The sequence below is a fragment of the Cajanus cajan genome, chromosome 11, assembly GCF_000230855.2.
Source record: "Cajanus cajan strain Asha chromosome 11, NIPB_CcT2T_4, whole genome shotgun sequence".
NCBI classification, from domain to species: domain Eukaryota; kingdom Viridiplantae; phylum Streptophyta; class Magnoliopsida; order Fabales; family Fabaceae; genus Cajanus; species Cajanus cajan.
Genome location: NC_138527.1, coordinates 9364999 through 9381132, shown reverse-complemented (window position 1 = coordinate 9381132; position 16134 = coordinate 9364999). Strand labels below are relative to the sequence as shown.

General features: G+C 30.8%; 1 protein-coding gene across 1 annotated transcript; it reads right to left on the bottom strand.

The window, feature by feature from the left end:
- Positions 1 to 2463: 2463 nt before the first annotated feature.
- LOC145953346 (heparanase-like protein 2) lies at positions 2464 to 9660 on the bottom strand. The gene is made up of 12 exons (XM_083067284.1): positions 9648 to 9660; positions 9313 to 9522; positions 8455 to 8537; positions 7166 to 7217; positions 5157 to 5302; positions 5011 to 5047; positions 4575 to 4755; positions 4299 to 4453; positions 3927 to 4160; positions 3599 to 3788; positions 3377 to 3502; positions 2464 to 2809 (listed from the first exon to the last, which is right to left on the bottom strand). Exons 1-12 carry the CDS (start codon positions 9658 to 9660, stop codon positions 2464 to 2466), a joined length of 1773 nt encoding a protein of 590 aa, XP_082923410.1.
- Positions 9661 to 16134: the final 6474 nt, after the last annotated feature.

Genomic DNA, 16134 nt, shown 5'->3' with positions numbered 1-16134 from the left:
AGTGTAAAAGCTTTGGGGATTAGTCCTTGGGGATAGCTCGGTTTGGAAGTCCCAGTCTCGCCCATTGTGTGCATGGGATGTATCTTGCGCGGCTTAGCTATCCCGACGAGACTCTGGTAGTATATCCTTCTAGTGAGAGTGCGCAGAGTGAAGGCCATAGTGAGCCAGAGTGAGATGTTTCTCACTCCCTTTTCTCGTGTTGTTTTGCTGTGACTATTATACAGGTGATCATCAGTGTGAGGCTGAGGATGTTGGTGATGAAATTTAGGCTTCTATGTTGGGTTTTGCTCTGATAGGACATGTGACATCGGGACATAGATAGGATTAGTTTAAGATGTTCTTATTAAATTATTTTGGAAAATTCAGTTTTATTTCTTTGTAATTTTACCGTCATGTTATTTGGATTAAGTTGATGAATGTGAACTCTTTACCCTTACGTAGTTGGAAATTTGATTTTTATTGATGTAAAATTATATATTTTTTTATAATTACTGTATATGTATGTTGGGGTAGAGGGTGTCACACCTTCAAGCAAAAAATGACAATCGTGAGCATTCGGGCAATAATTGACAATTGATTTTATTGGTGCTAAATGCATATGCATTATGAGGTCCATGTCAATTGAATCATATGTACATGTATACAAGTGAATTTATGTGATGAATTATATTGGTTATATGATTTATTTATTATTAGTTGAATTGTATTTTGTTGTATCAATATCTTTTTCTGTAATCTGTTATGATATATATTTTTACTTTTTTATTGTGTTTGGTTATCCAATTATATTCTACCTCGTGAGCCAGGTGAGATGTTTCTCACTCTCCTTGTTTTGTGTTATCTCTATTATATGTTCTTGTAAGTGATTTACATCATGAGGTTAAGGATGTTGTTGGTGTGACCTGGTCCTTGTAGTTGGGTTTCTGCTCTGATACGATGTGATATCGGGACGTAGAGAGAGATTATCTTCTTTTGTCAAGTTTTAAGATAATTGTTTGTTTTGTTGTAGTGGATTTAATTGAGATTTCAGTTGGTTTTGTTTGGTTAAAAATGTGATACCTTCTATGTTGAACACGTTAGATTTTATTTATGAAAGAGTCTTGTATTCAGTTTTATTTATTCGCGAGATAGAAGGTGTCACAAAAATGAAATCAAGAAATAGAAAATAGAAAATTTTAGCAGCTAAATCTTTGTCTACTTTTTTCCTTCATCGTCATTGCTGGCTATTTAGATTTTTTTTCAAAAAAATAAGACTCTCTTCTTTCATCTCACTCTACCTGAGTGCATGTTAATGAACATAATAATGCTTGAGTATTCCCTCTTATGTGAATTTATTAATTTTATTTTAAACTCTAAATTATAATAATAACAATTTAAACTAATTATTTTTTATCATGCAAATTCAAAAAACACATGCACGAGTATTGAAAAATAGATTTGTTGACTTATTTAAATTTGCGTTTACTGGCTTATTTAACGTAGATAACGTAAGATAGGATATTAAATAGGCTAATAGGTCATACCATGCTTTTAAAAGAGTCAGGCTAGGCTTATAAAAAAAGTCTATGACAAATAATAGACCAAACTTGGGCTTTAATTTAATAAACTTGGTGTTTGCCTGCCTTGCTTGTCCTGGCCTTTTCTTATCCCCAATTTCATGTGCTTTTACGGTTTAGAATGACACGTAAGAAAATACCTAACACTTATTTTTTTGTTTTTAATAAGCTTTTAGGTTAATTGGTCACATAGTCCAACCCAATAGTCTTTTTATCCTCTATAGCCTTTTTTATTTTATTTAATAAATATTTTAATTATGTTACTAACCCAATTAATTTAATTAATTACGTTAGAAACTATAATTATTTTATCAAGAAATATTTTATTTATTTTGTGAAAAATGGGATTTTACTTTTAGCAGACATTTCAACATTATTTTTTAATTGAATTTTAAAAAAAACTAATTTATTTTTCTCTATAATATTCTAAATCTTTAATAAAACCTCTCAAATAATATAATACAACAGTTATATAAATTGCATAATCATTCTAATAAATCAACTACGGATTGGTCAATAAAATTTAGAATACAAATTAGTTACCAACATTGTTGATTAATATTATGTGGACGTGATGAAACAGTAAAGTTCTAAATATGTACAAATTGTTGTCTTGTATGTTGCTAATTAACATTTTGTGCTTATTATCCACATGCTGGTGCATTGAAGTTCTTGGTATATACAAATATAAATGTGTAATCATTCTAATAAATCAACTACGAATTTTTCATTAAAATTTTATTAATGTTCTAGTAATTAGAATTAGAAATAGTTTCCCACACTAACATTTTAATATTTTATTGTCATATTGCAGATTGATATCATGTGTATGTGTTGGAACAATGAAACTATAGATATGTATAAATTCTTGTATTGTAAGTTTCTAATTAAGAGTTTGTACTTGCTATCAACATGTTGGTGCATTGAAGCTCTTGGTATAGACAAATACAATTGAGTCAGGGTCTGCTTTGATTGGAGAAGAAGCATCAACCAACCGTGGTTTCATTTCTGGTATGTCTAGTGAATTTGTCAATTGTAGTGGAGTTCCATTCAATAATACCACATCACTTCGAATGTTTCCATCTTTGGGTGTCAGATGGTATTCTTCCCTAGTAGTCGTTGGTACTTTTCCTGGTATCGTCTCCAAGACGGGATCCAAATTCATGTCATCAACGAGGGATACATTGAAAGTAGTGGAATTGGACATGTTTATGAGTAGCACAGTGATTCCAGGCTGAGAGTAAGGAAAGCAACTAGTAGTGATTAATTAGAAAGAGAAATAAGATTAAGAACAAATGGCACACATTGTCTTTAGACGTTATAGAAACTTGTTTGATTTAATCTATATAATTACTTTTTCCCAAATAATTGTAACACTTTATGATATGCTAATTATTTTTCTATAGAATGGTGTTGTTAACCTCTATATGAATAGTTTTTTTTTTTGTGAAGACAAAATAAGGGGAGAAAAAAAAGAAAAAAAAGACATTTTGAGATAAATGAGCTTACCCCTTTCTTTGAGCAATGAGCGTATGCACGCAAAAATGGTGATCCTTCGTGGGAAACCGAAAGCACTTTGCTTCCCATAAGTCGATGCCATAAAAGCGCTCTAATTGATCAAAATACGTTTTGATTAGAATGACATGTTAATCCATAATTAAGTCTTGATCACTTAGGTTGTTTGATAAATTTTTGTAGAATATTAACTTAGAAATATAATAGATAAAGAATGTTGGTTGTGCATGCTAGGGTAAGTTTTAAATGAATTAGACATTCATTAGTAGCGAGTGCCTCTCCCACACAAATGAAACACGACTTACCCATAATAATCCGGGTTAGGAATGAAGCTTGTTGTGTTTAGCAAACCATAGTTTTCTCCAACTAGAGTTTGTCTACAATAAACCTTGTGGTTTAAGGTTGATGTCATGCCCAACTGGTCCAAGTACCTATTTATATTAAGTTAAGAGATCTTAACATATATAGTTGCGGAATTTTGAAAAAGAAACAAAAAAGAACTCAATTCGTTGGCATATTAGACCGACCAAAACCCATTAACAAAAGTGTGAGACACATCTTTGCTACCACTGTTATAGGCTCCACCAGCTTCCCCAACCCATGGTGCTGCCCACGGTGTGAATTCCTTGACTGCTTGAGCAACATTTTTGAAAGTTTCAGCAACTTGACTCAAGAAATATGGGTCTTGAATCTTGTTGATAACATCCTTGTCAACACCTTAATTTATTTGGAATAAATATTGTTAGAAGCAAAACAATCACTAAGAGCTAAGTAGTAAAGTGCATGCTATTGCTATTGACAAAAAAGAAAAAACAATATAAATATATCTACATACACTCACACACACATACATACCGGCACCAAGGTTGTAATTGTAGTGGGTCACTCCATCAACCACGCCAGGCCCAACATTTAGTAAGAAGCTTTGAAACCATTCCTTACCATAGAAACCACCGGGGCCTAACACTTTAGGCCTTCTAGAAGCATCTGGGTATAGTAGATTAACTATACGTCTGAGCATAGTGATGTCTTTAGCATATTGAACACTGTCTACTCTGGCTCCTATCCCCTTAGCACATAGCTCATTTCCTATTAAGCATCATAAATCATAATGCACATGGGATCAATCGGAGAAAATAAAAAAAATAACATACGTAGAGATATATATGCATGTAATTCAAATATCGAAGGTTGAATCAAAATTAATTGAAGATTTAATTTAGCTACCCAATTCATATGAATCTATTTTGTATCCTTTTGATATTGTGTACTTCATGAGACTTATGGCATTTTTTGGATTCCAGTTTCCAACCCAGTTCAACTTGTCTTGTATGGAATTTTTCTTTCCAGTGAGAGCATTCAACCCAAAAATTAATTTCACTCTGCAAAATACGCAAATAAAGAAAACAAAAAAAATGCATGTCAGAATTGAATGTAGCACGCTACTAACATATATCATAGTACCTCGTGCTGAAAAAATAATGGTAAAAACTAAACAAGTACCCAGTTTTGTTAAAAAACTCATGTACTTCATCCCATCTCATTTTGGGAAGGCATGCTGTGCTGAAACCAAAAAGACCACCTTCTCTCTTCTTGAAATGAGGGCATTTCTTTTGCTTCCCAAATTGGTAAACAATCTGATCTTCCACTGAACCTCCTAATCTGATCCTCAGGGGATTAAATGCTGCAAAATTTTGGAATGATAGGTAATGTGAAATTCATAGACTAATATTGTCTACACATGATCATATGATATATGCTATAGACATTTGACAATTAAAATGTCACATCTTGCCTCCACTGAACTAAAGAACGAGGATGACCAAAAATGATTGATACAAAAGCAAACAACCTAGAAGGGCCAACAATACTTTTTCTTGTAAGTTTTTTTTCTTTTTAAAATGATCATACGATTAGACCTGAGAAAAATAAAACCTACCCTTGATTGCATTTGATAGAACTTTGTTACTCAAGTCCTGCAAAAGTTGCAACAACAAACACATGGGAAACTAGTTATATTCTTTTTCTATTGAAATTATGTACGATGAAAATATACATGGTGCATTGGTGCCTAATGGTAAATACCAAATTCAGAATGCCCGTTTGTCCCCAGGGACAATCGTTGTAGTTGCACTTATTAGCAGGCCACCAGTCCAAAGTTGCACAAACAAAATTATTATCTGTCGTAGCAATGGATGTGACCCCATTCACTATGAGTTTCACATATTCTGCTGAAGATAAGGAAAATAATAAAAGAGTAGCATAACATAGAGTTATTTTCACATACATTATGAAAAGTGATTGAAAAGAAACTATGGAAAACCACACTAAGTCTTCAAGATTTATGCAAATTTTATATTCTTGCTACTTGCCAATATTAGTCGACCTAATTACTTCTTTTACGCAAGTTATTAGCTGTTTTTGCTTGTCTTCAATACTTTTAAGGATCATGTATCTAGCCATTAGTTTTTTAGAAATTCAATCATTTTGTTCTTTAATCTACCTGTATTTTTGTTTGCCACAGTATTCCCATATCAATTTTGTCTTTTACACGAAACCTTTTTCATTATCAAAAGTCAAATTTCAGTTTGACATATGTCACGTGAGACTTTATTGGCAAAAATTGTTGGCTAATAGTTGATTTTTTCAATAACAGTTTTTCTCATATATATGTTCTGGAATACTTTAGGATAAGCCCGATGAGTTACCTTCCTTAAAAAAATAGTCACTTAAAGAGTCAACTAATTTAAGGGTTTTAATTTTTGTTACTAGCTTGCTTAATTATTACTATTTTTTGACACTGCTTAATTATTATGTTGACAAATTAAACTTGCTGCCTAAAATCAAATCATATATGAAATATGAATTTTAGGATAGTTGTTACAATAACATTAAAAAAACTCATCATACATACACATATAGTAATATGTGATTGAACACACAAGCATAAAAACTTTTAATTATTGCCTTATTAAATTTTAATTAAATTCGTTGTTCTCTCTTACAACACGTTTCTCTCAAAGAAATTTTCTATGTTGATGATGTAAATATTAGTTTTTACACCGTGACCCAACCCGCATTAGAATCATAAGTGGTATGTTGATTGACATGTATAATAATCAACCTAAAAGTCATATTTAATTTATCATCAATTCTAATTATTTGGCATTGTAATTTTCTTTTTCGATCAATTTGTTTCATACATTAAATAAAACAAATACTAACAAATGCTTTAGATATTGCAAAATGAAATAATTAAGAGCAAACACAAAATACTTATGAGATGGGAATAAAATCATTGAAACCAATTATAAATAATTTTAGATATGTTTAAAAATTTTCACATTAGAACTACAATATAAACATTTTTCATATTAGGATATATTTTAATGATGAAATTTGAATGTTTAGAAAAGAAGTTTAGAAAATTGTCATTTATATATTATTTTATTTTCAAATTAAAATTAGTGTGCATATGATTTTTAAATTAGAATTGATTACAAGTTTTGATCTATAATAATTATATAAAAAAAACATTTATTATTCCCCCAAAGTGTATCATCTTTCCATTTCATTTTTTATTTATGGGTTGTCTCTCTATATTTTTAAATTTTGTACATATTTGGTGAGTTTTTAAATTGTACAACTATTTTTGTCACATTCCATTTCTTCTTTCTTATTATCCCATGTGTGGTAAACCATCTCTATTTTTATGTTGTTATCCTCATGATATATATAAACATGTGTTAGTATATAGGTGACTATAAAGATCCGGCCTTTACAATTTCTTATTCATTGTCTTGTTGTGTTATATTTAGATTGATCTTTTACACTTTTTGAATGCTGAAGAATTTTTGCTTTTGCACTCTTGACATTCTTTAGGATTATATTTCAGCTTTAGAGTTTCCTTTGAAGTCTTCTCCTAGATAGAGAGATTTGAGAATAAATAAAAGAATTTTCCTCAACATAAAAATGCATGAAGTCGGATAAATGAATTAAATAAATAAGATTAAACAAATAACAAAAAAATTAATGTCTAGTTCCTATTAGAAAAATACAATCACCGAGTCTAGGCACTTAACGGTTGAATTTACAGGGTGAATCGTAGGGGATTTCTCCATAGCAACTCCAACCTCCTTCAAGTTTCTTCCATGAAACCAAAAATCAAACATCAAGAAGATTGGGAGGGTGAGGCGTGCCACTCTCAAGGGAAAGATAAGCAAGAATGATGTTCTTACCATAAGGAGAATTTCAATGATGAAAGAAGTTAAGGAGAAATTTCCCTTTTAAATATTTAGTATTTTTATTCGTTGTGTTGTTATGTTATATTTAGATTGACCATTTGCACTTTTTGAATGGTGTATTAGTAGAAAATGAGGTGTAGAAGCAAACATGCAAAAAGCGTGACTAGTGTGTGGAACATGTGACTTGGTTGGCTTGTGTGAACTTATGAGAGAGACAATCCTACGAGGGAGTGGAGGTCCACTACTTGAAGAAAATTATCCACTCTCTCATGGCCCAAACACGCCCAATAGGCACATCTCTGAAACAATAGTTGAACCCCTTTTGAAATACTAAATACCCTCCTAGAGGGAAAATCACAAGGAATTAAATTTAGAAACAATTTGATCCAAAAATAAAAGAAAATATATACAAACAAATATTTCCAAAGAGAAAATGGACTACTCAAAGTAACCGAAAGCTCAAAATGAGCTTGACCCTTCTTCCTTCAAGTATACCCCACTCTTCTTGGCTTCATTTGCATTTGAACCCTGGGCATAATTAAATCATTCCACTACAATTCAAATGTTTTACATTCTCGGTTGAAACTATAACACCCAAGTTTTCTAAAACTATTAATAGTATATTTTGATTAATTAAAGGATTTAATGAGATATTTTATAGGCTTTTAATAATTATGAGCATTTTAATTAAATAATAAATAATTGAAAATATTGTTTTGCATACTATTTATTAGAGAAATGTGTATGATATTTTGTAATAATAAGTATTTAGAGAAAAACTCGTTTTTGCTAAGAATATTGGTATATTTTATTTTAATTATAATGGTACGAGGAGAAATATATTTATTTTATGTATTATATATTTGTTAATTATTAATTATTATTTTTTGTTAGGGGTGTGCATAGTTTGGTTTTTTAAAAAAACCGCACCAAACTGCATTACACCATTTTAATAAAATAAACTGGTTTATAAATTATGTAAACCACTTTAATAAACCAATTTAAAACTGAATTACTTTAATAAACAAGTTTATAATCGGTTTAAAACCAGTTTCATAATAAAACCAGTTTTTGAACCGGTTTGAAGAAATAAACCACAAACTATTACACACACATGAATTCCAGCCCGAAAGGCATACCTTTGGGAAGTTCACATCAAAAGCAGCCATAATAGCAATTGTGGATGAACAAACAAACGCTGCAGAGCTTGATAGTCCAGAACCTGTAAAAAAGATGCCCTTTTTCCTTTTAATTTAAAGCCATCAACAGACAAATTGTAATCTCTAATAGAAAACCAGAGATAATGATCAACATTCACTTGGAGGTAAACTACAGATTGCATTATCAATTAATACTGAATTAAACAACAATTCTACACTCTTTCTTTTTCATCCAAAAAACAAAACCACTGTATCTATTATATTATTCAACGCTCCTTCATTCATACATAGCATATCGTTTCAAATTTTACAGTACAGATTGTAAATATATCACTAAAATAAAATTGCAAGCACTCTTTTTTATAAAGTAACCAGAATGCGCACTAGTCTAGGACCAGGACTAATAGTTCGAATGACCAATACTCTGCATCATCTTGGCAGCGTTAAGCAAGGTTCATTAAGGAGAACAAACACAAAGCACATACATCTAACTGAGCTAGCCATTATACCTCAGAATAAAACGAGGAAACGACAAGAGAAATATGAAATAAACTCACCCACAAATAAAATAATGGCCCCATTTGTGATTCTTCAAGTCGATTTCCTGCATGAAAAACACAGCCAATGAATATCAACAAAACAGAACAATTTTATTGACAAAAAATGAATAGCAAACAAACATTCTTAGAAGATATGTGTTATTAATACATCAATTTACACACCAATATTTTATATTTTTCTCTCTTTCTCTTGATCGTAAAATTTGTTATACGAATAAATAATAATAGTAACAATAATCCTCTTCTTAAAGCTGTTTTAAGCTTCACATTATTATACAGTGCTTGACCAAAAGGATTCGAGGATCCACCTGGAGAGGATCAGCATGATAAGTGCAAACAGAATATTTTCCACCATTCACGTTAGCGATCTTAAGAACCTTTTCAGACTCGTTTCTCCGAATGGCCATGATTGTGTCTTGCCGAATAGCCATAGGCAACACCGAATAACCTTCATAATCAATGTGCTCCCCGATCAAGTTCACTCTCCCTGCACCGCAAAACACCTTACAACAATCACACATCCATACAATAGCATACACGTGCCGACAATAACACATTCAATTACTAGGTGAAATAGTTAATTCCGTTCGAAATCCGCATCAAACCCACTACCTCCACTGGCCATCTATCAAAAGCGTGGCTGAGCAATGAAATGTGGTTTATTTGTTGTGCATATGCGAGATAGAGTGAGTGAGAGGGCTGTTCCGCTTTCCGATTTTAGTGAACCAAAGCTTTTTAAAAAAATAAGTTCAATTTTTTAGTTTCACTTTAAAAATTAAAACCGGTTCAATTTATTATAATTGGTTCCGGGTTTTTTTAAATAGTTTGGTTTGGTTTTAAATTCAATGTGGTTTTTTTGGTTTTTTTGAACAGCCCTATTTTTTGTTATAATTATTTGGGTTGGGAGAAATATGTTTATTTGATATATTATTTATTTATAAGTGTTAATATTTGATGGAAAGGAAATGAGAACTATGGTTCAAGTATTTTTACTGAAGAGTTAAGTGTGAGTTAAGTTTGTAAAAAGTAGGTTATGAGAGTTATTTTATTTACGCTTTTCATTTTTCATATTATGCATATGCTCATAGGAAGGAGATCCATACCTCATACGAGAACACCCCAGAGATCAATGTCCTTCATCAACCGTTCATCGAGGTAAAGGGGAGTGCGTAATCTCCCTTTGGACATGGGATAATTGCGAGGTAGTGAGATTGGACCCCAATCTCTTTTCTGTTGAATGCATTGTACGAGGGGGAAACTCAATTTGTATGAGTTCCTTTGTCTTCTATATGATTCTTCATTGCTTTAATTGATGCTATTTATTTTTAATTTTGTGTATTGAACTAATCTTGTGGCTCTTGAATTGTTCGTGAGTTCCTATTGTGACACCCTTACTACCCCAACACATATAAATAAATCTTGTAATTAACTAAAGAATAAAATATTCAACAATGGTAAAAAAGGTTCACATAAAACCTTCATAAATAACTAAAATAATTAAAATATATGGAAAGCACACAAGAAAAAAAAACACAACATAATCCATCATAACTCCTTACTGAATGAAATATTCAAAAGAATTTATATATATCATAATTTATCAATCATTCATCATCTTCACATCTCAATTACATCAATCCATCACAATCCACACAAATCTTACAATTAACACTATGCCAAGGCCACGCCACATCTGACACAAGTGATACGAGTTAATTGCCTCATTCATCCCACACCATGCCAGGGGCACGCTCATCCTCGTAGCATCACTTACCCAAGGTTCGTCTCATCCCTGTTCATTAGTGTGAGGAACCATAGTCACATTCCAATCCACACAAGTCTTGCAATTATCCCTATGACAGGGCTACCATATTTGACATAAGTGATGCGTGTTAATTGCCTCACTCATCCCACACTATGCCAGGGGCACGCTCGTCCTTGAAGCATCACTACTCAAGGTTCATCTCATCCCTGGTCATTAGTGTGAGGTACCACAATCACAATCATAATCATATCCACACAACATCTCATCTCATATCTCAATTCCATATTACATACACAATTCCATATCACATACACAACAGATAAATCCAACAAAAATAAGGGTTTACACACCCCTAATGCAATTCACATCTATATCATCAATTCTTATCAATTAACATAATAATAACATTCATAAATTAATAAAATAATCAATAGAATTATCAATTTAATATAATTTAACATAAACGGTAAAACCCACAATTATTCTAAAACCTAGCTCACATGCACTTTTCTACAATTTCGTTCTCTCTCCCAAATCGTCATTCTTACAAATTAAATATATATTTCTAATCCTCAACACATACAGAATCTAATGCTATCATTAATTCCTCAAACAGAAATAATCTAATTTTTCCAAAACCTAACTTACAGGCACTTTTCTATAATTTTGTTCTCTCTCCCAGAGCATCATTTTTACAAATAAATCATATATTCGTAATCCTAAATACATACAGAATCACATAAGACCAATAATTCTCCAAACAAAAATAATTATAAAATTACTCATAATCATAAGGGACTCTTCCTCTACCCAATTCCCTCATGTAACTCTACATATAAATAATCCCCTTTTCCCCCGTACCTGGATAAACAGCAGTTGAAACCAAAACAGAGATCTCTTGATCTCCTCCTCTAAGTGCCCCTCAATCTTCAGAGAGTGTAGAAGAAAGAAGTCAGAACTAAAAGAAGTCAGAACTGAAAAATATGATTTTAGGAGTGCGAGAGCACTCAATTTATAGGCATCAGGATTCGCGAAACGGCCCGTTTCAAATCCGGAACGGCCCGTTCTGAAATCTCACGTCATGTGTAAAATTCACATCCAGAACGGCCCCTTCTGGGGTTTGCATTAAAACTCTCAAAGGTCATATTTTGAAACGGCCCGTTCTCAAATAAGGTTCAAAGGCCATTTCTGAAGTCCGGAACGGCCCATTCCCAACTAAGAATCATAGACAAATTTTATGGTTTTGAACGGGCCGTTCCAAATCCGGAACGGCCCGTTCCGGCTCCCAAAAGTAGGTCTATTTAGTAATTTGTAATGGCCTGTTCCGTGCTACTAAACCACCTTAATTGGGCTCTTGACCTAGTGGAAATTGGGTTGTTACACCTATGGGAACCCTAAGAGAATGCATTTTTGGTGATTGAATGAAAAGTTTAATAACTATGTAATTATGTGCATTATATGTCATGTTTGAACTATACATATAATTTATTTCATGTAATTTAAATTGTTTGAGAACTTGTGAATGCATGTAGTTCCTATAAGTAACCATTGCTTATAGAGAAAAGTGAAGATTGATGTTATATGCTCGAATATATGAAATTAAGGTTGGATTTGAGTAATTGAGGGTATAATAAACTAATATTAGGCTTTAATTTATGTTTTTACCTATTGGAAATGAGAAGAGAGTTTGGGTATTAGTTGTGCCTTGTTCTGAATTCTTGTATGATTATACTTTGATATTGATGGGATTTCTTTGTGTGTGATTAATAAAATTGAGTTTTTGGTGTTGGGTTAGAAATTAGATATTTGGGCTATAGTTTAGACTCAAGAATCATCTAAAAATGTTAAGGAATGATCGAGTTATGTGAGTTAAAAGATGAACCTCATATTCTGTAGGCGAAATGTAACATGTGTATATTATAAGCCTTTAGAGTAGACATGCATGAAATAATTAGGATTTCTAATCTACATGAAAGTTGTATACTTGGATATAAGCTTTCAAATACCATTGGAATAACTCAAAAAGGAGGTCTAGAACTCGAGTTATGTTCAAGTTAGTGAGAGGAGGTCAGGCTGTCAGATTTAGGTTGAAATGTTGAGATTTTGTAATTTTTAAAAATAGTTGATGGTAGAACTAGCTCTTAATATAAGCATAGAAGTTGTGCAAAATTGCCTTATATTTCAAGGAACTTTAATATCAAATTGATACCATATGTATGTCTGTAGATAAGGTGTTTAGACAACACAATGTCATAGAAGATTAAGTTATGAAAATATAGTGTGTGAAAGACGATAATGAATAACTTTACTGTTTAGGTGTTTCATCTTATGAATAATTTGAGGTACCTATAACAATATTTAGGAAAGAGAAATCATGAAAGAGAATAATTGTGAATATTTATGATGTGATTTGATTGTTAATGACTTGAGGTGTATCGAGCTAATGTATGTAAATGTGTGTTTGAAATGTGAACTTATGACTCTTGTGTGATACAATGTATTATGTGTTGGTTATCTTGTCCAAGGAATGATTCTTGTACTAATTGTTTGAGATGATTGAATATGAAATGTGAAGTTATGACAATTGAATGTTGTAAATGAAATGTGTACAACAAATCATTAAACAATAAATTGTTTGAGTATTTATATCGATATCTTGATAAAGTGAATGAGGTTTTTCCTTTGTATATAGATGAGGCTATTGTGAAAGTAAATTGACATGCATTTATGATGCATATTATTATAATATGATAATGTTGTGAGTCCTGTTCGACATGCATCGTACGCTTAATTGAGACTTAGCCTTCGGGTGGTGGCCTTCTGTAACACCCCAGTTTTCAATAAAGTTATTATTATTATTATAATAATAATTATTATTATTATATGATATTTGGTCATAATTATTTTAATAATTATAGAAGAATATTATTTTGTACGTTTTAAATAATTATTGTTTTGGACAATTATTTTGTACGTATTAAATAAGTATTTTTTATTAGCATATTTAAATAAATATTTATATGTTTTAAGAGAAGGTTGATTTTATATGTTATTTTGTTATTGAAATTATATTATTATATTTGGCTAAAACACTAATTTGGTCCCTTATAATAATTGTTTGTTTCAATTTAGTCCCACTTTTATTTTTGGTTTCAATTTGGTCCCAAACTAATTAATTGGTTTCAATTTGGTCCCTTAAAAATTAATTGGTTTCAATTTGGGACTTCCGTCCAAATTATTTAAACGGAGTTAACTTTTGTCCACGTGGATGCCACGTAGATGCATACGTGGATACCACGTGGATGCTATGTGGATGCCACGTGGATGACAATTTTTTTTAAAATACCTGGACCCAGAACGGCCCGTTCTGAAACCGGAACGGGCCGTTCTGGTTTCTTTTTTGGTGTATGAATTTTGCATTCAGAACGGCCCGTTCCAAATGCAAAATTAACACACAAAAAGTGAAACCAGAACGGGCCGTTCCGGTTTCAGAACGGGCCGTTCCGGTTTTAACTTTTTTTTAAAAAATATAATATATTAATAATTTTACAAAATATATATTATTAATTATATTTTAATTATGTTGTTATATCTAATAAAATAAATATTTTAATAAAATAAGTAATTTTAAAATTTTTACCATAAAAAAATACTTTTCAAAATTATTACATTTTTTAATAAAATTAATAAAGAATATCATAACATTACGATTTTAGTTTCTCCCATTAAAAATTAATAATTTAATATATATATATATATATATATATATTGTGGAAAAATATAATGTATATTTCTCTGATTTGGGCAAAATACAAAAGTGTTATAAATAGAATACAAGGGAATAAATCTACACACTAATCTATCCCTAAAAATCTGGGAAATAATTCTCCCTATAAATGCTGTATCTAAATAATTAAAGGAGGGGAAATAAAATTGATCTTATTAACATTAAATCTTTACAAATCAGAATTGAATATTCTGATTGATATATGCTGATTTCCAACAGATTCTGATTGATATGTGCTGATATCCAACATATATATATAATGTTTTAAAATTAAACAATTATTTATCTATTCAAATTAACATATGTTATAATTTTTGATATTATATCAATAATATTATTAATATATTTATAGATAAACTAATATACTTTTACAAAAATATAAGTATATTAATTAGAAAAATATATCTGATCTTATATATTTATATTTTTGTAAAAATATATTAATATATATTAATATATATTTATCAAATTATTAGTTTATTTATAAATATAGGAAAATTATTATTGATATTAATTTATTAATAATATATAAATTTTATTTATTTAGTAATAATAAATATATATCATTTGATACATTACAAAAAATTATAATATATGTTAATTTAAATAAGCAAACAATTATATAGTTTTAAAACATTATATATATATATATATATATATTAAAATTTTAAAATTAATATATTTTTAATAAGAAAGACTAAAATTGCACAATCATGATATTTGAGAGATTAAAATTATACAATTAAAAATGGTGAGACTAAAATTACACAACTATAATCTTTTAAAGACTGAAATTACTCAATTAAAACCTTAGGGATCAAAATTGCATAATTACCAAAAAATACAATGAAGGCACTATTCTCAGTTTTGGAACGGACCGTTCTGAAACCAGAACGGGCGTTCTGAAACCAGAACGGGCCGTTCTGAAACCAGAACGCCCCGTTCTGATGCACTTTTTGTGTGTTAATTTTGCACCTGGAACGGGTCGTTCCGGATGCAAAACTAAACACCAAAAGTGCAACCAGAACGACCCGTTCCGGTTTCAGAACGGGCCGTTCTGGGTCCAGGTATTTTAAAAAAATTTGGCATCCATGTGGCATCCACGTATGCATCTACGTGGCATGCACGTGGTTAAAAGTTAACTCCGTTTAAATAATTTAGACGGAAGTCCCACATTGAAACCAATTAATTAATTTGGGACTAAATTGAAACCAATTAATTAGTTTGAGACCAAATTGAAACCAAAAATTAAAATGGGACTAAATTGAAACAAACAATTAATATAAGGGACCAAATTAGTGTTTTAGCCATTATATTTTGGGTTAGAAATATAATATTATTATAGAGGAAAAATATTTTATAATATACATGTATTTATTTTATTTAATTATTTTGAGGAAAAAGAGAAGTGGGTTAGAAGAGAAGGAAAATGGGTTGGGTTGACCCAGCCCAATGGATTAATTTTAAGGAGTCAGGTAGCGTTAACCCTATCTACCTCATTTGCGTTCTGAAGGGTTAGGAAAAAAAAACGAGAAACAAAGAGCTCT